Source organism: Mugil cephalus, chromosome 17 (genome assembly GCF_022458985.1).
Source record: "Mugil cephalus isolate CIBA_MC_2020 chromosome 17, CIBA_Mcephalus_1.1, whole genome shotgun sequence".
NCBI lineage: Eukaryota > Metazoa > Chordata > Actinopteri > Mugiliformes > Mugilidae > Mugil > Mugil cephalus.
In genome coordinates this window covers 5,905,455-5,931,482 of record NC_061786.1, presented here as the reverse complement: position 1 = coordinate 5,931,482, position 26,028 = coordinate 5,905,455, and the positions used below count along the sequence as shown (strand labels likewise).

Sequence of the window (26,028 nt, the reverse complement as noted above, 5' to 3'; positions counted from 1 at the left end):
ACGAACTTGACTCGGGTTCGTAGTGGAGGGTTGACAATAAAAAGGCGCTTGAGCGGTCCAGACTTTCATAATTGCCACTGCTGGCTTAAACCCAGATAATGATCAAAGTCGGTGCTGTTATGGAGAAAGATATGACCTCAATCTCGAGGGTATTATGACGGCGGCGGAGCTGATAAGAGACACGATCACCTCGGATCAGAGAGATCAGCTCTTTTCTCGGACCTTTGCAAAATGCAGCCATGTAGCAGTGACGAACTTGGACTATGTCTGTGTTTCAGAATCACGCTATTCACATTTAAATTAATTTAATGAGATATTACATGAACGGCACTCGATTGGTGATTGGTGTGATATAAGTTAATTCAGCGAGCATGACATTATGCAAAGCAAACAAGCTCTACCTGATCCCTTTTCTGAGCTTCGGAGTCATCTCAGTTATTTGTAGAGAGAAGTTATTTGAACTGGATCTTTTGTTAAAACTTTTTTTTGTGTGTGTGTCTGGCTGAATAAAGAAAACATGATGGTGTGGGGATCCCTAGAAGATTGGATTGGCCATGGAGATAACACACATCCTCATCATCTGTTAAAAAGAGAACTGTGTTGTGATGAAGGTGAGCTGAGATACAGTATACTCAGTATCTAATCTGAACAGGAGGAGGAGAAATGATAGAAGACAGCAACAGAACGCATATACGGATACATTTAAGGAGACCTGAACAAAACTGGAGGCAATTCCAAATTAGGCTGTTTTCATTGTTTTAATGATCTACTGATAAAACCGACATGGGTGACACTTTACATATTGATATTTTGCCGATATGTTGCAAATAGTGCATTTTCTATAATCAAATGCAGTCAACATACATAACACACCCAGTGATAATTAAGTATTTAAGTATCGTTGAAGACAAAGTAGTATAAGAGTTCAAATAAGACTCTGAAAGATGAGACAACCCAAGTTATGACTCTATTATTAAGAATTCTTAGAAAATCATCTTCTTCAAAAGGCACTACTGTATATTAGAAAATAATTGTCTCTGATGTGGGGTAACTGGAACTCACTCCCGGGTCATTTTAAAGTGATACAATATAATCTTTGTAGAAAACAGTCAGGGCCCTGGTCCATAGTAGTCAATTCTGCTTTTGTGCATTTCCTGCATTCTCAAAAACAAAATGAAACAGAAGACACTGTCATTTTCAGGCTATCGTTTAGGGTACCGTAGAGTTCTGATTTAATATTCCACACTATAGCATTTGGATATTGAGCTGTAAGGTCTTGGGGCTTGACGTGATTAAATTTGGTATTAAAACATGTTTTAAATGCCTGCTTTGAGTGTCACCATTTTTCTTTACTCCCTGTGAACAAGAAAATACATTCTACATCTGTGAGGAACATTGTTAACTAAACCATGAGCTCGTGGACAATCACCTGTGATCCAAGTTTCAGGTTTTTCTACAGAATTACATTTCCATAAGACACGTTATACAAGCATCTCCCATTTACAGTAACAAATAAACAATAAAATAACAATAATAATAATAATAATAGTTAAAAAAAGCTCTTTAGACCCCAGACGGACATGTTAACTCAAACTTTCTCTTCAGTGAAGTGGATATCTTAAGTCACATCAAGCAGAACAGTGTAAATCCTTGAGCACCACTAGCTGAGGTGCGGAGCAGCGTCAAATGATGAGTTCTTTACCGTGCATGCATTAGTGTGAGTCACGAGTGGTTGCGCAATACTTGTCAGCACATGCAAGTGTTAATGTATGCATGTGGGATTCCTACACGTTTTTTTTTTTTTTCTTAATTCTCTTTTATAGCTGCCTTCTTTGAGGAGGAGCGCTGTGTCCCAAAGCTCAGTAGCACGACGTGAAGATAAACGAAGATAGAGTTTAAAAGGCGGGTTTGTAAGTGGAAGGAAAGCAACACGCACATTCACACCGGTTAAAGTCATGAATGAATTGTGGGTCACAACACAGACACAGAACGTGGCAATAAAAGAACGCTGACATCGGCGAAGGCGTATGACGGAGCCAACTGGAGGAGCTTAGCTGGAACCGTTCAGATGTTCTCCTGTCTGACACCAAACCACCACTATCTAAAACCAACGTATCAGACAGATCAGATGTCGCACAGATATTGGTCTTTCGGTTAAAAACAAAGTAAGACTAGTCTGACTAGGAAAGTTCTGTTCATCTTTGAGGTGATACATAAGACTTTAAGTGGTACATATAAACAAAATATTCAATTAAAAACATACAATCTCACTGATGGTAACATAGTAGTGGGAAGGAGAGTGTAATGTGTAACAGATGTTTAGGGATAGGTTTTCCCATTCAAGTTTAAATAAATGTGTTTTTTTCTGTTTTCCCCAATAACAAGCTGTTATTTTTAAGTTCAATTAATGAAAAGTGTTATTTTCATTGGTCTATAAATAAATATATATTTTTTAATCAATGACAGTACAAAATAGAGAAGGATAGCAGTGAGATCAAATTAATCTAGAGTTTGGATTTAATTTGAAACTAAATATGACAATAAGCCGTGCTGTTATCAAGCACATTTTTGTATTCCTGTAAAAAAGAAGCAACAAAATTTTTGGAATTGGATTTGTGTTACATCTCAAACAAAAGGTTTCATTCATCCCGTTGGAATGGACACAGATGTGTGTGATTTTGCCACTACCGCGTGCATTTGGTTCGGAAGATATCAACTCTATATTACCGGAGTGTATGGCTGTGTATGCGGCTGTGTATGTGGCTTCTATAGGTGTGAGCAATTCACTCGTAAGAACAACACGACATCAGGGATATCGGTGCTCAGCTCTGATCATGTCCATTTTGGCACTGTTGTACTGACCCAGAGCTGGTGTCAGCTTAGGCAAATAAAGTTCTCAAGCATGAATATGAAAAGGTTAAAACATTTTAAGTAATTTATGCTCCTACGGCGGGAGTTAAGACGTTTAATTCATCACTTCAATGACGTGAAACTCAAGCAGAAGTGACATTTTGGAAAGTATATTGGAAAGTAATATACAAAGGCCTACAGTGATTTGAAGCTTGCAGTTGGTGTTGCTTAAAAACTGAATGTCAAAGGATATCGGTGGCTTAGTTTCTCTACATTTTTTATAACCGACTTCATGATTTGTGTGCAGTTATTGAATTTTACTGGGAAGAGTACCCTGATATGTATGCGGAATTTGAAGCTAGCAGTTACCTTAGCTTTGAAACTGACAGGTAGGGAAACCCCTCTTGCCGGGATCTTCTACGTTGTTACGATTAACTTGTTTTGTGTGTAGTTTTTTTTGAAATTTTGTTGAGAAGACTACTCGGTTTTCTGTATGCTAGCACTTAGCTTAGCTTAAAAACTGGACCAGTGGCTTGGTTTCTCTGCATTTTTTCCATTATTTTGTTAATTTGTGTGTAGTTAATCCATGAAAAACTGAACAGAAACTCAACAGGAAGTGATAGACTTTTAACTTCCACGAGAAGCTAACCGACTAGCTTCATATTTCACATTCAGACATGAAAATGGCTTCTGAAATTACTCTCAGCAAGAGAGTGAATGTAGTCATTTCCCAGAATATTTCAAGTTATTTCTTTATAAGAGGAAAAAAAATATTGTCTACTTTGAAAGGTCCTGTCTAATTAGCTCTGAAGTGCCATGTTTTAATCTGTCTAGTCGGTCTGTCTGGAAGGAAGACTAAACCTAAGTTGTTCAGAAATGTTGGGTCTGGCTGAAAGGTGCATGTTTAATCTCTACGTCTTATAAGCAGGGAATCAGAACGGCCCTGAATAGACTGCTCCATTCGGTAAATTAGCTTGAGTGAAACTTTGTACGGCAACTTCCTAATGAACGGAGCCGAACTTCTCACTCATACAGACCTGTGCAAACAGTACAAAACCTAGTGCTTTTTTCCAATGGCATTGATCGCTGATCTGAAAAGTACAGGATGAAAGATGTTGGTCATTGATTGATGGTTAAAAGTCTGACTTTATCCCACTTTCACTTTAGATCCATGTTATGAAAATAAACTCGCGACTCACAATTCTTAGCACATTTGCGCTTGATGTGCATGGCTACAAATATAAGTAAATAGAACACAAACATACACACACGGAAAATTCTTAGACAAAAAAATGATATAAACTGAATAAAAAGTACACAGAAAAAAGCAGAGGTGCTATGTTCAGTGTGTTCACCACGAGTTCTGCGTGTTTAGGTAAGGCAAAGTAGAGAGAGTCAAGAATGTTTTTCTGTTGTTGAGTGGTTACGTTATGGCAAGCTAGTGACGATGGGCACGTACGCACGTCTCGGTCCTTGTGGAAGACTAGTGATCCATCTTGACCCGTTCTGTGTTTTCTGGGGTTGTTCCGGTTTACGCCACTTTAAGCCGAAGAGCGGTTCATCAGTCGTCAATGTCCTCATACACGTTATCGTCAAAGGGCCGTGCCAACGACGGCTGTATTCTGTAACGGGAGTACTTGAGCTGAAGAAGGTCTCCTACCTCGCTGATGATACTCAAAGCCTGTGGAGACATTTATACAATGACAAAAAACAGCTGTCAGCACGGAGGGCAATATGTGACCGAAGGAAGGAAATTTAAGGGTGCGCCAAGCCAGATTTTTATGTATAAAAGAAAAACTGTTTCGTAGGATGAAATACAGGAAACCACTGGCCTGATCTTTCCCATTTTTCTTTCATATTACTTGTCTGTTAGATGAAGCCATCAATGTGACACCTTGTTAGTGTGAGGAAGGTTATGAGTTCATACAGATATGTCATCCAAACATCAGTGAGTTTCTGACTGAAACTCTTCTTTCAATACATATTCAGCCTTAGGCCTTGACATCATCTCAGGGCTATATGATTAAACTCAAGCTGTTAGTCAATAATAATAATAATAATGGTACATATGGCATGATGGGATAAATAAGTCAAAACAATTTCAATGTTTTATTTTTACTTTGTTGCATTATGCACACATAATTCTTGATTCAGGTTTCACGTTAAAAGCTCACTTAAAGCTGCATCAGTAATTTTTTGGCCACTTGGGGGCAGACTCCATGGCACATAAAAAACAACAAAAAATACATGAGTGGAGAAAGTTGGGCTCCCAGCATTTTCTAAAGTTAATACTGCCATTTTAATATATCAAAGAACACGTCTCAACATAAGCATTAATCTGGAATCATATCCAATGCATGTACGCCCAGTACTTTTCGTTCAGCTCTGGTTTGGTTACCAACAAATATCTCACTCTGTAGGTGCTAAATGCAACATTCTGCTCACCAGCTAGTTGATAAACTTGTGTTCACTGTGGTTTTATTTCAAAAATAGTATAGCTACGAGTCCATAAACCCGTTTATTTATAGGTTTATGGACTCAAGAGGGAAAGTGCAGCGTAAGGTCAGGATTATCTTTTGGCTTGTACATTCTGATAAGCAAAAAACTTCACTGCCAATGTAAAACAGAAAAACAAAAACAAAAGGTGCACCACTGGAGCTGCTGTTTATCACTGTCACTAAACACACGTCTGGGGTCATGGAACAACGCCACGCCTTTATGCTATGATCACCATTTGAAATGACCTCAACGCGTGTAAGACAAATCATGTTGTGTCCTTCATGCTGGATTAGCGGATGGGTCAACACGCAGCATCGCTCAGCCACCGTTACCAAGGCGACAAATCCGCGTGGTAGTGAATTCAAAATGCTTCATTGTTCGATGAAGAGGTAAACAAAACACCGAGCCAAAGCTGCATATTTTGCCTCAAATCAAAAACCAGAGTGTGTCTGCAGTTGTCTAAACACTAGCAGCTCATGGAAGAGAAGCCCGGTGACTGGCTGTGTTCAGAGGTGGGTGGAATAGCTAAAACTGCACTGTGCAGTGTGTGGGGTTACAACAGGATCACACAGCGTCCGCTGACCAATGTGTTAAAATATGTATAAAAGAATAATAATAGCAATAAGTAGGGACAAACTGTTGCAATCGAGTGGTCCTAATGTAAGGGGGTATAAGTAGTAAGAATTAAGAATAAAAATGGGCTGCACTGAAGCTGCTCCAACAGTACAAATGTAGCTCATTACAACACACCTGTTTCTTGCTGAAAGGCACCTTGCGAGTCATCTGTCTTCATGTTTTTAAGTTCAAGGGTAGGTGCATTCCAATTTTTATAGGAGTATATTTTCTAAGCAAGGAACAACCTCTGGGCCAGAAAAAGGAAGGCAGCATTAAAGGGAATTCCTTTTTCTGTCGCACAAATGGTCACAAACGACGCTCCCGTGGCTGCTTAAAATGAAATGAAAAAAAAAAAAATCATTTTTGGTCTCTATAGCCATTTACTTCACAAATCACAAGTTACTACCCGTCTTCCTGTGTCAACCACCCCACTAAGCTTCACTCAAACTCCACCACTTTGATAATTTGTGAGTTAGCCGAGTCTAGGCTAGGCGCTGCCAAGATGGCCGTCGCTGGAGCCACCGCACTGAGCTTCAAAAACGTTTTTCTTTTCCCCATATCAAATAGATGATAAACTGGGGATTTTTTTTGTACTCAGTGTATTCAGTGTACAAAGATCCTCTGACATCATACATCCACGTGGACCCATCAGTGGCTGTTTTAAGTCTTCAAGAAATTTAGTGGATATTAGCTAGGACCTGCCATTTGTTTAAAGCCAAGATTAATGTGGTCGGTGGAAGGCGATATGGATAACAGTAAAAGGACTTTCATACATGGGTGCATGTGTGGGTGTGCATGAATGAGAAGACAAAACTGTGAAAGCTCACCAGTGGATAAAAGAATCACACAAATCAACGTGACACATCAAAGTTTGGGAGAATGATAGCGAGGGGAAGGCTAACGGTGGAAGAGTTTAACATCATGACAGATGAAAGCGCTACAGCACTACAACACTCCTACTCCTCGTCTTCAGCTCGTTTTATTTTGGGGTGTTTTTGACATACGAGAGGAAGGATAGGAGCGGATAACCTGGATATAGCTGCATTTCCTGCGGACACGGCATGCGCCTGAGCCAGCTGAACCATCCAAATTAGACAGGAAATGAAGGCGAGGGTTCAGCCTCCGTGCAGGGTGATTTACATTACTGTTAAAATAAGAAAAGGGTTGTAGTGGAAGTTTAGGAGAGGGCAGGTGTGTAGCGGGTTCATTTCGGTAGAGCCAGAGAGCCTTGTGGAGAAGAGTGGGCGGCTTTTGGATGTGTTGCCAAGAGCAATCAAAGCTCAACGGTGTGCACTTACGCAGACCAACACAGTGAGTAAAGAAGGTGCTTAGAACGGAGGGCTGAACTCACTGTCTGAACACTGTGAATGTAGTATACATTAACCTGTAGGTACCGCTGACCCCGTATTTCAAATCTGTTCATTAAACTTTCCCTGACACTCCCACAGAGACCGACTTGTCCTTCGCTGAACCTCTGTTGTAGAAGCTGGGAGGGATTCAGAACGTCTGAAGTGGCTCAAAGAAATCTCCAAAAGCAGGCGTTTGAGGTCGGGACAGATCATACCTGCGTCCTTCCAATTACAGACACTTTTTCCACCCTGCCACCCTTTAATGTTACCGTGATCTCTTGGTTTAGTTTCAAACAACCTGAAGGTCATTACAGGGCTTCGAAACAGCAGGGCTGTAACTTTGAAGAGTCTGAACAGAAGTCTGTCTCAGCTAGCTACCAGTCAGCGCCTCTCAGATAAGCCTGCCAGTGGTGGAAGGTTGGCCTCCACACCCTTCTCTTCCTCCCGACTCCTGCTGGCAAATCTAACTGCATGCTGGAAAACTTCGACAAAAACTTGCAGAGTGCACAACTCTAGTAATTAGTCATAGCCCCCTGTAACTATACTTAGCAAAACCACCATTGAGCTTTATGCAGCGAGTCTTGGGACCAACAATTCCGACTAATTAGAAGAATTCTAACAACCCAGGCAGTGTTTTCCACTGAATAGTAATGGCTTTGGCTGGACCTTTCTCCTGTGTGAGCAGAACACAGTGAGATGTGGCTCTGCAAGACTAGGCAGCATCAACATATGTGAAAATATACTGTAGGTGCTACAGTCAGAAAGTCAGTTTTAAAGGAAGAATACTAGTTTCTAATTAGAGTTAATCCGCAACCTGATTAAAGAGGCCGTTATTTAACGGGATTAGTAGCGTGTCAGAGTTTCATCTTATTGGTTTAAAGAAATAGGCTTTATTTTCATTATTTACAGTACACTGAGCTTTAACAGCATTAACTTAGATTTATTAGAGGTTCTATTATCTGTTTATTTTATAGAATAATATTCTCTTAAAGGTCATTTTAAATGACTCTCAGTCCAAAGGTCTGTTGCCCAAGCGTTGAAAGATCACTAACCCGGTCGAGCATGTGTTTGGAGTGGGCGGCAGAGATGCAGAATCGCGCTCTCGACTCGATGATGGGCGTAGCAGGGAAGCCCACGACCACCACCCCGATGTTCCTCTTCAGCATCTCCCTGCCAAACGCTCTGGAAGGACACACACAAGGAGACACAGCCGACACGGCATGAGGACACAGCGCCGGTTCAATAAAGGCCCATCCTGCAAATCCTTTTTCACAGGTTGTGGATCTGAAGAGGAAACTATTTAGAGCAAGTAAAAAAAAATAAAAAATAAAAAAAAAAATGGCAGTGCACACGCTGCTGTGTTTTATTATTAGTACATTCTGTAGTAAGATCATTTTCAGGTTTTCAATCCCAAATGATATTTTGAAAACTCACAGTAGGTACACAGAATATGCCAAGAACACACATTTGTTTTAACTTGCATCTAATGAGCAGACAAGTGAGTCTACGGTCTCATTCAATACAATTAGATGGCGTGTTCAAACTTTTGACTGATAGTGTACATGTACTTCAGATTGTTTTTTAAAGGTTGATGCTTAATACTTGATATAAAGCAATATCAATATGTGGTTTCCATTTATATCCCTTACAGTGGATTGATTTAAATATTCCACTTAGAGCAGAGAGTGATTAAAGCCTACATTCCTCACCCTATCTTGGCCGGCATGTAGAGCATCATGGGTACGACAGGAGAGTCGTTGTTGCCGTAGATGATGAAGCCCATTTCTCGAAGCCTCTTGCGGAAATAGACTGTGTTCTCGGCCAGCTGCTGCACGCGATCACGGCCTGGTGAAGACATTTTCAAACTTGAGGGCTGACGGCAGACTCGGTTAACCGCACCATTTATCACGTGCTGCGTTTATTAAATGATCAAGCAGCGCGCTACGTCCCATTTACTGGGTCATCTAACCATACATTTTATCACGTGCAGATGTGTTATTAGCAGACCTGTGGATACACAGAGTTCCATGTTATAGTCTCTAGTGTAGTGTGCTACAGAAAGTTGAAGAGAAACACAGAGGAAATATCTGAACAGCAATTTATGAAGCCTGTAAGAGCTAAACAAAGACAGCTCTACTTCCCAGGTGTGTTTGTTGTTTCCCAAAACTGATCTTTCTAGACAAGAAACAAAATTATTCAGAGTTCGGCTTATGATGCTTTGAAAAGATGAAAAAAGCGGTTGACGAGCAGTGCAGCACCAGCACGTCCATGAGATGAGTGTGAGAAAAGAGTTTCAGCATCCAGGCGTCCTGGGGAGATCAAGTTTTCGGTTTCTCTGTAATGCCTTTCTTCCATCTCCCGAAGGAGATCAGGAGATTCACTTGGCTGTTTGAAATGCTACGTTCGCATCAAACACAAGTTTAAAACCTCTGTGGGTGCCGTCACAAATTTAGGTTTACCCCCTCTCAAAAAGAACTAATATGTGAAAAATGGGATTTAGACTGGTACTGCTAGAGCCAAACGGAGGACTATGATATCCCTTCAAAGTTAAATAAACAAGTCGCAGAGCTTTCCTCTCGAGTGCACGTAATAACAACTACTATCAGCTGACCCCAGTGCCCATAATGAGCTTCAACCTATTTGTTATGAAAGACGTGGAACTGTGTACAGCCTGGGTGGTTCAACTCAGGACGATGGGATCAATACTGATTCACAACTGGTGCATCCTACACTCTCCTTTTTGCATAGTATTAGCTCCACTGAGTGTGTGGTTCAGTCTGATTTAGTTTTACTAGTCCGCACTGACACCTGGTGGCTAAGGATGAGAATTACAGCAGCCTATTCTGACAAAATACTGTATGTCATTGATTTTAAATTTAATGGATGAAAACACACGCACACAATTCTGTTCTGCAATGATGATGCAGGAAAGCTTCAAATTTACACGAATCAAATTTGTGTTCTTAGTACAAGCATGTTTTGACATGTAATGTGGTCTTTAGTGTTGACTGATTTATTCTCTGATGTTTAAATTGACAGTTCTTTCTTCTACATGTAGAGGAAAAAGTCTGTCAAAAACTGCTCCTCCACATCTTTTATCGCATCATAAATGACATATTTGATGGATAGGTCTTGCATGTGTGGTCAGGATATGTAACGTGGAAACCGTTATGGCCAAGTTAGTGATGACCCCAAGAACAAATATTATGTGAAAACTAATGCAAACAGTTCTCTAACACATCCAGAAAAGATCCGATAACAAAATCTGGACTTACCTATCGTCGTGCCATCCCAGCCCATAATACACTTCATAGAAGTGATGATTTGCTCCACCACAGGAGGAGACATGGAGGTGGCGTAGACCGCACTGTGGGAATGGGAGCGCAGGTACTCGATGAGCTCCTGAACGCAGCACAGACACAGGAGGTGTGAGTACAATATCAAGAACGGAGACTTGTTTTAGACAGACCACTTGTTTTAGGATGACAATTAAAACTCACTCAATTTGTGTTAGAAATGTGAACAGTTGATTAAAATGAATAAAACCTACTTTAGCATATACTACATAAGAATAAGAATATATAAGAATATAATTGGGAATGGAATTCACTGTAACTGCATTTCATGCCAGTAAAGCTGAGAATGACTATTCTGTTGGCTTTGTGCTTTCCAAACTACCATCATTCATTATATTTAATCATGTCACATCATCTGACAGACGTCCAGGTCATTAACGTACGCTCTGTGAGCCACATTCTTTAACTCCATGACACACTTTTAGACTCATGATTCATGCCTGACAAGTCATTTTTGTTTTTGTTTGGGAACCCTTTGCAGTTCTAAAATGTCCCAGTCTCACAGAGAAGTGATGGACACGAAAGCGGCCTCGTTTTGATGTCAGGAATTCTTTATAGCAAGAGTTTTGATGGTGTGTTCAGGAACAGGGCTAATACCGTGCAGTATGTGTCAGGAATGCAGGGCAGCGAGCCCACATTGTTGAAAGCACAGGTAACATTTTTAAAATTCTCTCCCTGTCACTACAACTCCCGATCTTGACAGTTTACACTAAGCTACTAAACTGGGAAACTGAATTTAGCTACATATCTAAGCTCATAAAAATAAACCCGCAGTCCTCCGATCCTCACCCTTTTCCCTGCAATGTATCCCCCTGCAGCACCAAAACTCTTGGTGAAGGTGCCCATCATGACGTCCACGTCACAAGGGTCGAGGCCAAAGTAATCCACCACACCTCTTCCCCTCGGACCCAGGGCCCCTATACTGTGGGCCTCGTCTAGGTAAAGGTAGGCCCGGTAGCGCTTCTTCAGGGCGATCACCTCGGGCAGGCGCACTATACTGCCCTCCATGCTGCAGGGAGGAAAGGATTGAGAGCGGAAGGTGTTAAAAGTAACCAGCTAAATTGTCTCTATCCACTTCCTCAAATACAGATACAGAAAGCGAAAAAGGTAAGGAAGTGGTGCAACAATGTTACAGGCACTACAAAGTTTGTATTACAGCTGCCCATTACGACACTGTGCCGCTTTATGCAGCACCAAGTCAAGCTGAATAAGGTTAACTAAACAAGCACTGAATCAGCTCTATTAAAGTACAACACAGTCTCTGGAGTGCTGATAGTACTAATAGAACTATTAATAGAAATGAAGTGTCATGACCCTGAGGCCTGTTTTTCTCACAAAATAAACAACTTAAATAATTCAAGACTCTGATTGGCATTTAACATGTTTTTGGTCAGAACAGGAGTTCGCTGATGTGGCCAGAACATACAATCTATGAAACTGCAGCTTGAGTGAATTTAAGTCCTGTTCCTTTTGAAAGTCGGAAGGAAAATGTGTGACACTTTGAGTTTTGGATTTCTTCTGAGCGCCATAAACAGCTTAGAAGGTCTACACCAAGAGTAAAGAGACAGTGTGCCAAAATATAAATTAGAGTTTTTGAAAAGTTTTTATACACTTATGATTGTCATGCAGCCAGTGAAAGGGGTACCTGTAAATTCCCTCGACCACTATAAGAATCTTCTTCCATGGTCTGTGCGTCCTGGGCTGACCGTGGACTATGGCTTCCCTCAGCAGTTTTTCAAGGCTCTGCATATCTGACAATCATAACGAAAGTTGGGGTTTTAGCTGTGGCGTCAAAAAACCATGGCAGTTTGTTTCAGGGTGTGTTGAAACTGTGTAGGTTTGTCTCTTGAAAAGTGTGGACAAGCCCACAATGCTGAATACTGAGTGATACAATCCAAATGAGTCTGTTTTTGAACTTTGTTAGCTATATTCCAACTGGTAAGTGATTTAACAGATTTTATCAACTGCTGCACTATGTCTTTGTAGATCAGCTTGCAAGTTTCTTCATGGCAGTAACAAAAAAGACACGCTACATTAAACAAGTTATTGACAAATTACGACAAAAAAAGTATTTTGGCTCGTTAGCTGGCAGCTAACAGCTAAGTATGAAAGATTGCTAACCGTTAGCTGATCATTTTCTAATTAGCATTAAGCGCGAAACTACTTTAACACAATCAGTGCTGTATCACAGTAGCTAACCCAGATGTATTATTCACCATATACAGCCCCAACTAATCCAACCAGATTAATGTAGCTGAATGTAGCTGAATGTAGCCGAGCTAAGCTACATGTGCTACATCTGCTATCAAGGAAACACGCTCAAAGTGTCCACTTAGTCTGACTGAGCTAACAATAGTGAGTAGTTAGCGTCTCTCCCTACATTTGGAATTTAAGGACAGATAGTTTGTATTATGTGACACCAAAAACAACAACTATAATAATAACACTAACTCAAAAGAAGACATTTAGTCTTTTGTACTTAGAGAACAAAAGCCTTACAAAGGCTATAACTCCATTTCAAGTTAGCTAGCATGTAAAATACCAGGCTTTTATAGGTGAAAGTTATAGAAACTACACAATAAGAGACACCAGGAAGCACACAAAGAGCTAGAGACGTTGCCAACTGCATTACAATACACTGAGATAAAGGTGAACCACTTAAACTGGGGACAGGCTGAATGACACAGGGATGCATGTGGTCAGCAATAATAAATGGACCCATAAATGCAGGCAGGACTGATTTATGACTCACTGTTATGTTTGAAGACTCTGATGGTGGACCCTGAGAGTCTGGCTCCCAGGACCAGAGAGGCATGGTTCAGCTCATCACTCAGAATGAGGCAACCCTGCAGGACACCAGACCAATGTTAATTAGCATGAATAATTAAACCCCCCATAGATTTGTTTTTATCCATCCGAAAGAGCAATGCACTTCTTAAAAATCATTTAGTGCATTTTTGTTTACTGGCTGGTGAGTGGGCGGAGTATCATTACATGTAATGATCTGTGCTGCACTGAGGACACTTTGCATTGATTGCACTATTTGCTACTGCGATAAAAACTTCCTTTTACCACCAAATTTCACTACAACAAAAGCACTGAGCAGACTGACACTATCCATTGTTGGTTTGCACTGTGGAAGTGGAAACAAGCTATGCGGTGAAGCATCTACCTGCCAGACAACTTCAGAGCAGCAACGTGACAAAGCAGACCAGTATTTTTCAACCTGTCACACAGTGGCAACACCGGTTGCTTAACAGGAAGTGTCCTAATATAAGGTCAGTGGCTGTGTATTTGGTGCTACTGGTGACTGGATGAAATGTTTTGATACTGTTTTATCTTTGGCAAATAGTGTGGGACACAGTGAGACAGCAGAAACAACAAAAGGACATCCAGATGGGAAGTAATAATAAAAAAAACAACAGAGATAAGAAATCTATATATCACAACAATAAATGACAGATAAATCACAGGATCTATCTGTTGCTCTTGATTTTACCTTGCCAGTCAGTGCTGGTATGTTCATAGAGTTGGTCGCGAAGCCCATCCCGAACCCCATGGCCGACTCCACGCCGAGGAACTTAGCCACCAGTTTCTCCATCTCCTCATGTATGTCCTGGTTACCTGCCGCGAACACAAACACCGGAAATCACAGTAAATGAATATCTCATCTCTGCACCTCAAACATATATACACAAATATCTTGGGATGACACGAGTTCTCCCTTCTCTCCACTCTGACACTAGTCCATTAAATAAGAAGCTAGAGTCGGAGACGGCTAGCTTAGCTTAGCATAGTTGCTAAAAGCCTGAATCGGTTTAAACTTTTTTCTTTCTTTTTTTTCTTCTCATATAAAAAGCATATCCCAGCAACTCATTAACTTTATGTACCATGTTTGTTTAATCTATACAAAAGTGTAAAAACACCATGTTGCAGATTTGCTAGCAATATAGGATGTGCCATGGCTTCTTGTACAGTTGACACAATGTATTTACACTTTCTGTCTGGTTTAAACAAACATGGTATAATCATGTTTTTCATGTCTTTCTGCTTTCAGTCTCTGAGCTAAGTTTAGCTTTAAGCTATGTTTTTTTTCTTTATATGTAACGGACATATATGGTATCAGTTGTATAAAACTCTTCCAACTCTGAGCAATAACACATTTCACCAAATGTCGAACTACAGCTAAATAAAGCCGGGCAACTCTCTTTGAGTGTTTCATGGAAGTTTTATGATGTGGCTGCTTTCAGAGTCAGTCAGTCTCTCTATGCTACATTAAGGGGGCCCACATTGTACATGCGTGCATCAATTAATTAGATTTACAACTGGCAGTTTATGAAATATGCAGCACACACTACAGCCCTCTGTATCACAGTGTGGCCTGCCCTTTTCTCTGTCTAAGAGGAAAAGCATCACTGGTTCTGCTCTATCAGTAAAAATCTGCTAGCCAGATGATGTGTTTCTGTTCCTTCAGGGTGATCTGGATCTTATCAAACTTGCTCAGTAGACCGATTTCAGTGGCACATTAGACACACTGCTTTTAAAATTACTCCGTCACTTTCAAGCTTGATACTCTAGTAAATCTTTGCAGTTATTCCCGAAATAACACTGTTTTAGTGCATTTAGTTTTGCCCATTAACCTGAGGTAATAGTCAATCTTTTTTAATCAGTAAATCTAGCCCATTTAAAAATAGGACAACAGACCCTGTTCTTCTTTTCAGAGTATTAAGTTTTAAAGATGCCCTGTTGAGTTTTTGACCCCTTTAGAGCTGGATTATCTTCTATTTGTATCGCACACCTACAGTAGTAGTAGTAAGGGCACTTATGCAAACAAACATGTAAACAATGCATGGTTAAAAATAACTTAAAAAAAGTAAGGAAATGCATTTAACACCTTTGTTTTACTAGTTAAATCAACCGAAAATGAACGATTTTGACTATTTATTAAGGTTTAAGTCATTTCAATTAGAAAATGTACATCTTAATCTTTAATGCAGTCGCATCAGAAAGCAAATGTTTGCGGGGCATGAATAATAAATCGATACTGAACGAAGCTTCGCGACGAATAGCAGAGCATATACGCAGTTTGTGTACAGATGCTAATCATCATCTCATCACTATACAATCCGGTTGTTGGCGCCTTGTTTACCATGCCAAATTCCCCCCTGCACATTCCTATTGCTAGCCTCCAGCTGTGATAGCAGGTGTGCCTGTATTGCCGTGTGCTTGTACCAATCTCCTGCCTGGTGCTGGCAACTCCCACACCGTACTTCGTGGTGACCTCGGCGGCGGCGTCAGCGCACGGGCCGGTATTCTCAGCGAAGCCGAGGTAATTATACGAGCCCAAGTTAATCACATCCTGCACCACCCGACCCGTGTACCTGGAAGAAAGAGAGAGAGGGAGGAGAAGATAAACACAAACAGGAAACAATCAATGAGAAGAGGTAATGATATAGGCAGGGGATTGGCACAGTTAATAGTAATGATTGGTTAAGATAATTAAAAGCTACACTGAAGTTTCCAATTTCCGCCCCTCACGCCTCCCGCTCCATTCTCTCTCTGCTCCTCCACTATTCTCTGGTTTAGTTTTGTTTTGTCAACACCTCCAACTACAGCTTCTCTCCTCAGTCGAGATGAATGAACTCACGTTAACGCCAGATAATCACTATAATACATGTAAAAAGTAAATTTGAAAGTCACCTCAAAAGAACGCCAAGAAGATCTCATTACACTGTCGGTCGTGTGTACGAGGGAGGTATATTTGAGTCATTTGGGTTCATCTGAAGTTTAAATGGAACCATATTTGCATTTCAAACTACCTGCAAAGGAGCACGGGTGAGATTAGGTTCTCTGCCGTCTCTGGTGTTGAGACATTAGAAAAGACATTCTAGTTTTGAATGAGCTGGTTAAAGTGTGAGGATTCTCCTTGAATTCTTAAAACCTGATATTCAAAGCAAAGTTAGAAACGCTTCCGTGCAACGATTTACCAAATGTTTGCTGGTGGAAGGTTCTTAAATGTCAGCATTTTGGTATTTCTCTGTTGTACGACATCGAGGTTTTAGAGAACTGGCTGCACAAACGACAAGCTCTGAAGAGGGGATGGGCACTTTTTTTTTACATTACTGACTTAATTGTCCATTTAAAAAGGGAAATGACAGAATAAGCAACATATGGAAATGGACACATCTGCATGCGTCTGTATTTTGTCTGATTTGTGATCACGATGCAAATGGAAACCCTCAGTGAGCACTTTCTTAGGAACACAGGTACACCTGCTTTTCTATGAATTATAGCAGTGCAGATACAGGCCAGGATGAAAGATGTTAGTGGCAGAGCGGTTAAAATATTTCTGGAACTGCTGATCTCCTGAGGTTTTTTCTCCAGTGTCTCGATAGGAAAATCAACATTCACCCAGTGAGCAGCAGAAGCAGCAGCAGCAGCAGCAGCAGCAGCAGCAGCAGCTCTGCAGATGGAAATGCCTTGTTGATCAGAGACAGACTTTTTGGATCTGACAGAAAGCTTCCATTAGCACAGATAACCACACCGTACAACCGCGCCGAGCAGAAACGCATCCCAGAGCGAACAACAAGTTCAACCTAACGGCAGAAGGGCCTCATCTGGTGGCGGCTTAATGGTGCAGCGAGTGTATTTTTGGAACACCCTTGACGCCAGTCAATTGATGTTTGACTGCCACAGCTCATCCGAGAATTGTTGCAGATTACGCCTGTGTGGTTTAAGTTTACCATCATCACAAGCAAAAGAAGACTGAAACTAGCTTTATAAGTACGACAATGATCTCAGAGGACTTCAGCTTCTACCACGGATCTGAATCCAGTGGAGCATCTGTGTGGGATGTGGTGCAGCAGAACAGATATTCCCAACACGAATGTGCAGCTCGGTAGGAGGAGGCACAGTGTTAGTGGTGTTCCTGATAAAGTGCCAAGTATAATTTAGCATTTCTGTTTTGTATTCAAGTTTGCTTTTAAAACCACAACCAAAATTATTGGTATTATTATATTATTTGACTTGACAAAACAATAACTGAAACCAAACTCGAAAATTAAATCTGGAATTTGTGGAAAATAACACGCGTACACTACCCCCACGGGCACGGATCATTAAAGCAGCTCGGGCCATGTTTACCACAGAAACCCGAACATGCCTCGCATCATAAGATCGAAAACTACATCTGAATAGTATTACAAAGTCCCTCGTCCATTTTGACAGAAACAGAAAAGCATCTGTAGAGAGCTACGCCACCACCGGAACCAGTTCCCTCTTTTGTACAACTCGACGACAAAAAGCTGCGCTCCGTGTTGCTGCAGTTTCTGGGCGGCTCTGGCCAGTGAGAAGGGTGTGCCACCTGCTCAGCTTTTGCTGACAATAGTCGGTCGTTTCTGTGAAGTGTAACATGTTGGTGTTTGTTGGAATGTACGGCTGCTCAACTCGATCTAATCCTTGACCTTGCTAGAAAGCATTCTTCCACTTTCTATTGCGAGTCTGAATACCTGGAGGTTAACTCACCGTATAGATAACGGTATTTACACTCTCGTTTTAAAAAGCTATGTCTCTCTCACTGAAATGTCCAGTTGTAGTCGTGGGAGGCTCGCTCCATCAGGCCCATCTTGGCTCCTGGGACGCTGCATATGGGCCGGTTCCAGTTGTCCCTTATCCGCATGTAAAGGTTTCGGGTGTAAAAGTTCTCGAAATCCTGGTAGAGTGGCACAAAGTCCTACACATGGAAGGATGAGACAGAGAGAGAGAGACATTATAGGGGGCTGCGTGACAGATCGTGAGGAAATTTCATCTAAATCATTGGCGTCCGTCTTTATGACTTCTAGCGGTAGCGTTCAAGGAACCACATACCGCGCATGCTTTTACAGAGCTCATCTGGGAGAAGAATGTCCCCTCCAGAATAATAACCTTTAAAACAACATTAAATCGCACGAGTGAAGGAGCTCATTTTCCTCGGTTCTTGGAGGGAACATCCGTGCCACATCCTCGGGGTGATTTAATGACTTCCGCGCTAGCTTCCTTTCCTTAAATGCCAAATACTTAAAACAATGGGCTTCCCTATCAGACATTATGTAACATGTTGAAAACAGTCTTGAGTGGGCAAAGAGGTGTTCTAACCGCCCGACAGAAATACAATCCTGAGCACGTACACTGCATTCTGTTGAGCAGAAAAGCAAATGATTTCACTGTAGCCTATTTCCTGCTTCAGGTGTAGGTATCCCGGGCAGGGTATGGAATGTATGCTTCCTTTGGAAACAAGCGTGAAGCAATGCTGCTTACAGTGTTTTAGATAAGAGTGCCTGCATTTCAGCGCCTGGTGCTGGGAATGCTTTTTGGTGAGTAACCTTTTCTTAACCAAACAACAAAGGCCATTGTTCCACTTCTTATCAACGCTGATTGTACACGATGAAGGTTAACCGTCCAGTCACCAGCTAATTAGCTCATTTCCATCCAACACCTGAAACACAACCTGCCTCCTCCACAGGGGTTGTGTAAGGATGCACGCAACTGCTGCCCTTATCTGCAAACGCTCCAAGAATACGGAGCGCACTTCTGAGTATCAACGGCACGCTACCAGGCAACGGCCTTCCTCCCCCCCTTACCTTTTGCTCCTCCTTCTCTCTGGCAATGTGGCACCGTTCGATCTTCCAGTGACGGAGGAAGTCGCGGAGGTAGCCGAAGATGGTGAGGATGCCGTAGCCCATGTAGGTGAGCACTGCCACCAGCATGGGCGTCTCCTCGAAAGACTCGACGAAGGGCCGGTTGTACAGGCCGCCAGGATTCGACGAGGCGTGGACCTGAGGAAAACGTACGGAAACGCCGTGAATGGTTTACCTGACACCGGGAGACCTTATACTGAAGTTATAATAAGAATCATCAGGTTTTACTTTAGTGTCACTGTTTGTTTTCAGTGAATCCAGTTCCACATATCAAAGAACAAATGTCCTTAACTAATACGATCTACTTGATTTTCCAAAATGTAAGAAACTATAAGCTAAAAGCATCTCGTTATAGTGTTCTGCTCGTTGCTGCTATAATAACATCTGGTACTGTATGTGATGTACCTATGCAACATTATACTTCCTGTTTCTTGCGTGTGCTCACACAAACAGGACTTTTAATGTGACATTTTCAAAAGTACTTTAAAAAGCAATTATATTGATATTTGAGCTGATCTTTAATAAACTGTGCAAAGCTGTGAGAAATTGTGCTCATACTGTATGATGGCACATGCCTACTCTGAACATTTTAAAATGCTGGAATATTCTACCAGGACCTGAAACTAAACTACGCCACTGTCTAATGTAAAGAAAGGAATCAGAAATAAAAGTATTTGCTGATTACTTGAAGCACTGCCCACTCAAAGCCCTGGTACCTTTTACACTACATGTAAATGTGAGGCCAGACAGGGAACACCGGCTTTAGACTTGAATCAATGAAATCAATCGATAAAAACGTTCTGGAGGAAGGCATTAAATCACTGTGGAACTATTCAGGCTGAGATTCCCCTCAGACGTAACCAGTCTGACAGACTCATTTTTAATGTCACTGACTGATATTAAAGGACCATACGTCAAGAAATATATTCAGTAAAATGCAGAAAGCAGTTTGAAGCCAAGTCTGTTTTTTAATATATGAAAACTTTTTTCACTGATTTAGTATTTAAGTTGGTCAACAGACTGGCACATTTACATCTACCAGATCCTTATGTTTTACAGAGAACATTTACATCAATCAAAGGGGATGTGAAGCAGCAACGTCGTGGATACAACCAGGAGAGCTTTGTTATTTGCACTATTTTTGTGTAATATTTCCCTCTTTATATTATGCGTTTAACATGTGCTGACGTTTGTCTTAGCAGGTCTGCTTTCTTTAACGTGAATCGATGTGGTCTCCACATTTTCAAAGTTGAGACAAACTCAAAGTCTCTGGCCACAGCGACGTCAATAAGTCCTGATTCCGTTTGTGCGGTTTTCTTCAAGACAGTTGTACTATGATAACTTCTGCTTTTCTCAACTTTTTTGATCACTTGTTGAGAACACGGAGTTGAATTCTCCTTCTTTTCAAAACTGCGTTTTCCTCGTGTGGTTGTGTCTCGTTGACTCCCCCCTGCATATGCAAGCATTCTTTTGCGTGGTTTGCATCTGGTTAGCTTATCTTTTGGTTATTTGTAAATGCCGTTTTGGTGGAGAACTCTGTGGGGCTTTCTCTATATTACAGTCAACTTATGCAATTTGGAGAAAAAAAACCTTGCTGCGACTGGGACTTCTCAGACAGATCTTGTAACTGTGATTTGATTTGCCGTATAGCTTTGGAACAGATTCAGCACACGTGACGGGACATAAATACCTAAGATAGCATTATTCTGACGCTAATGGATCCGCTGGTCCTAGCCATCGTGTATAACATAGCAGCATAGTCTGTCTGCACAACTGTACTGTACAGTTTTGCGTGTCTGCTTTGAACAGTTTTAAACACTTCACTCTTAGCTGCATGCTGTATACAGTTGAAAGCATGTTGATGAGTGTTCCATGTGCCCTAATGTTTTGTCTACCTATAGCATACTTCTCCTGTTTTTCTTTTTTATTGTGCTGTATTTGATATGTCAGGTTGCCTTTTTTATCTGGCCAGGGACAGTGGATGAAAACTAGCCTCATGGCTAAATCTGCCTCATTTATGAATTATAGTACCAACAATTTAACATTTGTTAATGTGCAACGTAGCTGACATATAAACAAATAAATAAATAGTAAGAAGGTAATAAATCCCACCTCAGATGGCAAAAATGACATATATTGTAAACTGAGCCAGTTGCATTGTTTCAATTTGCGAAGTGAGTTTTGATAACTGAATAATAATTTTAGGCACTTTTAATTGTCTCAAACATTTGATTCGATGGATTTTGGCTTTGGTTTCAATGAACATTGATACTGTAAACAGTAACTAGTCGCAGGAATCATGTGTTGAACAGACCACTATCTCTATGTATACAAGTCTGGACTATAACCATATTCATTCCATGTAAACACTATGCCCTGCCAAGACATTAACATAAATAGAGCTCCACATTACTGCGCATATAGATGTGCTTTCCCTTTCCTTAAATGCAGTTGTCTCGGGCCCTGATTAAACCTGGCTATTTCAATGTGAACTGAGATCCCAACCAGAAATTAGGTGTGTTCACACCTGACGTTTTAAATGTGTCTCCAAAGTTGTCTCAAGGTCATAACTCAGCTTTGCTCTCTATATTTAATAAACACAAGCAGCACGGTTTGTTGTGTTTGACTGACAACACGGGGACTTCGGGAGCCGATACAAATTTTGGAACAAGTCTCACTCACTCACTCACTGAAACTTTAAGTTACGATATATTTATTTATCTCCACTCTGACGTTAGTTATTTTAGGGACCGGCTCCAGTAAAGATCTCCGGTAATAAAAGCAAAAAAAAGTTATTATTGTGGAACTCAACTCCACGTGGCCCAGGACGCATTGTGTGTATTCACACCCCTTGAAGAACGTAGTCACAGACCTCCTCAAAATGAGATCAGATCTCAAACGCACCGCGTTCACACCTGCGCTCAAAACCGCTCATGTGCAATCAAATTAGTCAGGACACGCGTTAGGGCCAGGGCTGAAGGGAGCCCTTACATGCAACCTAACATCAAGCGGGAAGCAGATAAGACCACAGTGTGAAGTTGCGGTTGAGCTGTGCGCCCGCCGCGCGGGAGGGAGAACAGTGAGGGGTGGTGACGATTTGACTGCCAAATTAGGGAAGAGCAGGTTGTGTTGACATAAATCGTGAGCACATAGAATTAACTTTCATGTTTATTGCCTGCCTCTCGATAAGTCGACAGATTAAGAGGGAAACCCTGGGGAGCGTATAACATCCCGGGCATTGTGCAATTCGCTTTCCAATCACGCCCCGTCCTCGGCACCCGTGGCTATTAGGCGCCACATGTGACTGGTCATGCTTCTCTCGCTCTCTCAAATACCTTACAGAGCAGCAAAGCTGACATCTGCATGAACTCTAATCAGCTGAGTTTTAGTCACCAGGCGCTCAGTTCGTTACTAACCCACGGAGCCAGTGTGGCAGAAGAAGCTGCTAATGGGATAACGAACGACACCGCCTCTCATCTTACTTTGCTCCAGGGTGGAGATGATTGCTTTGTTAAGATGAAAAAAAAAAAGAAAGGAAAAGACTCAAATCTACAGTACTGTGATGCAGAACGTATCACAACGCAGCTGCTGGTGTAAACAGCTCGTGTGTGACAGCATCTATCTAACGGGGACCCGTTAATTGGGACGGCTGCAGCGGATGCACCCAAGGGTGGAAATTTCATTAGCCTCTTTGGAGAGAAGCTGTCTCTCGGTGTGCGTGCCGTCTCAGCGGACGGCTCGGAGCAAACAGGTGCACCGGCCAAGTACCTCCCTTATCAACTAACTCATCTCAGTCTCTTTGTTAAGGGAGTCGCCCGCCTTGAGAAAATGGAAATTTTTTTCAAACTTTCACAGCCAAACATTTGCAAGTCAGATCAAAAATGTTGTCAGCGTAAGCTCAAATGAGCTTGAACAATGAGATTTCTTTGCTGTTATCATTTATTTCTGAAAAAGGAAGGGCGCAGGCCTACGAAGTGATGAGATAAGGACTCAGCCTGCAGGGAGTAGGCTAATGTAAACTGTCTCAAGCTGCTTGACTGACTCTGAAGATCTAGGTGCATTTAAAGTAGTTCAAAGGTGTCTAGCCCCTAGCCAAAGCCACAAACGTGAGACAGACATCTTCTCAAATTTTGGTACACTGACCATTAATTAAACAGGATTAACATTTAATGCAGTACTAGCCAACCCCGCCTTCTTTTAAACACCCTTTTCCATTATACAAGTAAATGAAGTGCTGAGGGAACGGCGGAGAGTAGCACAGACTCATTCATAAAGTTGGGGTTTTAATTTATACACTTGGTGCTTGGTGCCGATATCACCGCGCCGAATTCGAGAGGGGCTCGTACTTATTGAGAAAATGAACTGATAAAAGTCTCCATTTGGCGCGTAACATGTAGAAAGCCCGAAAACTCTTTAAACGAGACTATTTTTAAATGGGGTTTGGCGCTCCCTCCACCGGGGTAGGGGAACATCATCGGCTCGATGACAGCGAAGTGTCAGATTAACAGCAGCGGGGCTCAGGGCACCTTCCTCCGTGGAGCGATCCGAATAACGAGTTAACTGAAGCGGCAGCAGGGACAGCGCCGTCCGGCCATCCCCGGGTCCGAATACAAGATGCTACCCGGCTTCACCAACCCCTCTCCGCCCCGTCCCATCCCGGGCCTCACCTCCACCTCCTCCTCGTCGTCGTCGGGGTGGCAGTGGTGCTTGGGCGGCCGCTCATGGCAGCGGCGGAGGCTCTTGGCCAAGCCGTTTCTCTCCGCCTTCAGTCCGTTCTTGACGCGCTGACACACTTCCCCGTTGGCTGGTTTGGTCGCGGGGCTTTCGGTCATTGCTGGGCAACGATTGTGGAGCCGCGACGGTAACTTGCATGTAGGAACACGGAGCCCCTGCCCGCGGTGCAAAGCGGTGACAGTAACCGAGCACACGCTGCAAACTATCTCACGTACACGTACAATACACACACTCTCTCTGCCTCTCTCTCTGTCTCTCTCCCTCACACACACACACACACACACACACACACACACGCGCGCGCGCTCACACACGCATACACACACGTACACGACTCACACTGTGTGGAACCTGAAAATCCAGACTCTAAATACCGGAAACAAACGCCTCGTTAACCATCATATCGGTGTATGAGGGGGCGTGGTCACGCTGTGTTAGAGGCGGGGCTTAATGATTGTAGTTTTTGCGGAATTTCCTAGTGACAGGAAGTAGACCAAAACACCAAAACACAATATTTTCTTTGAAAGCAGTACAGTGACATTCAAGCATGTGCTATATACATTATATATAAAAAACACAGTAAAATATAAAAATATAATTTTATAATATTTTTACAATATGTAAATATTTTTGTACCATAACATATTTACTTTTTTTTCCATATAGTCTTTTCTTGTCTACTTTGTGCTATTTTTTGTATCTTTTTGCATTTTGCACTGTTACTCCCTGCTGCTGTAACACCCCAATTTCACCACTGGGACAAAGAACCTCTTATATTATCTTAAAACACGTTGAAATACTTTATTATAACGTCAATGTTTTCCAAAATCTATTTATAATAAAGAAATCTGAATCAAGTAAATGATATGGAACCTTACAAAAGCAATGTGCCAACTAACACAGGCCAATGAGTAGCCACTGACTGAGAAAACAATCATGGATAAAAGATTTTAGGGAATAACATAGGGAATTACATATTGTTGAACATTAAGACCATATTTTCAAGAATATACTAAACATATATTTTGGTTACAACTACAAAGCAGAAGCCAAATGTAGCCCCACAATAATAATAATAATAATAATAATAATAATAATAATAATAATAATAATAATAATAATAATAATAATAATGCACAAGATCAAGATATTACAGGGTAACACACAGTAAAAATGTGTCCAAAAACTAAAGATTGAATAAAAAAAAAAATAGAATGTCATGAATGTCATGAACCGTGTTTTCAATTCCATCTCAATTTGATATGTATTTTTCCATCTCCGTCTACAATAATCCTTCTTGGGTTCCACTCTTCACTCAGCCTGCGAGGATATAAAAGCATCAAGCTGAACATCAAACCACCTTTCTGTGAGTTTGACCTTGTCGTTAGTTAGTTTCTTTAACTGCCTGTCTGTTGTGGTAAAACACTGTTTAACTGCTCCCTCTGGTGGCGAAGGATGATAATAGCATCAAAATATAGAAATGTCACTTGCCAGTTAATTAGGTACACCAGTGAAATCAAATGCATTCTAATATAATTGTCCAACACTCAAGTTTAGCTACATGAAGATTTCCACATTGAGAGAGCTGTCCATTCAACCGTGTTTTCGTTTTGGAGGCTGTGGTTTGTATCACTATTGACTTGTATTGTGACAGATGTTCCAGTTATTTTTTTAACAAGCCCATTTTAGTCAAGGGGTTAGGCTGAATAACAGCAACGCATTTTTGTTTATATTCACTTTAGGAGCACTGACTGCACCCTCCACAATGATCATACAGTTGAAATACCACCTTTATGGAGCCATTTCAGCATAAACTGAACAATATAACAGCCATGCAGGGAGATTTATGTTGACACTAAAAACACTATAGGGTCCTGTAAAGGAAAGTTGCTGTAGTCTTTAGTTGGACATGCAGACTATTTGTCTCAATAGTTGAACATGTAGACTATT

The 26,028-nt window shown here is 41.4% G+C and overlaps 1 protein-coding gene across 2 annotated transcripts; it reads right to left on the bottom strand.

The window, feature by feature from the left end:
* Nucleotides 1-741: 741 nt before the first annotated feature.
* LOC125023895 (serine palmitoyltransferase 2-like) lies at nt 742-24,456 on the bottom strand. 2 transcript variants are annotated; one of them, XM_047611456.1, is made up of 12 exons: nt 24,012-24,456; nt 19,288-19,482; nt 18,247-18,401; nt 15,902-16,050; nt 14,169-14,293; nt 13,422-13,515; nt 12,315-12,420; nt 11,459-11,678; nt 10,589-10,715; nt 9,023-9,158; nt 8,366-8,609; nt 742-4,531 (listed from the first exon to the last, which is right to left on the bottom strand). In XM_047611456.1, the coding sequence occupies exons 1-12, from the start codon at nt 24,174-24,176 to the stop codon at nt 4,412-4,414; spliced, it is 1,836 nt and encodes a 611-aa protein (XP_047467412.1). In that variant the 5' UTR covers nt 24,177-24,456; the 3' UTR covers nt 742-4,411. The 2 variants fall into 2 exon arrangements, with proteins under 2 accessions (XP_047467412.1, XP_047467413.1); XM_047611457.1 differs by having other exon boundaries at nt 8,366-8,495; nt 24,012-24,454.
* Nucleotides 24,457-26,028: the final 1,572 nt, after the last annotated feature.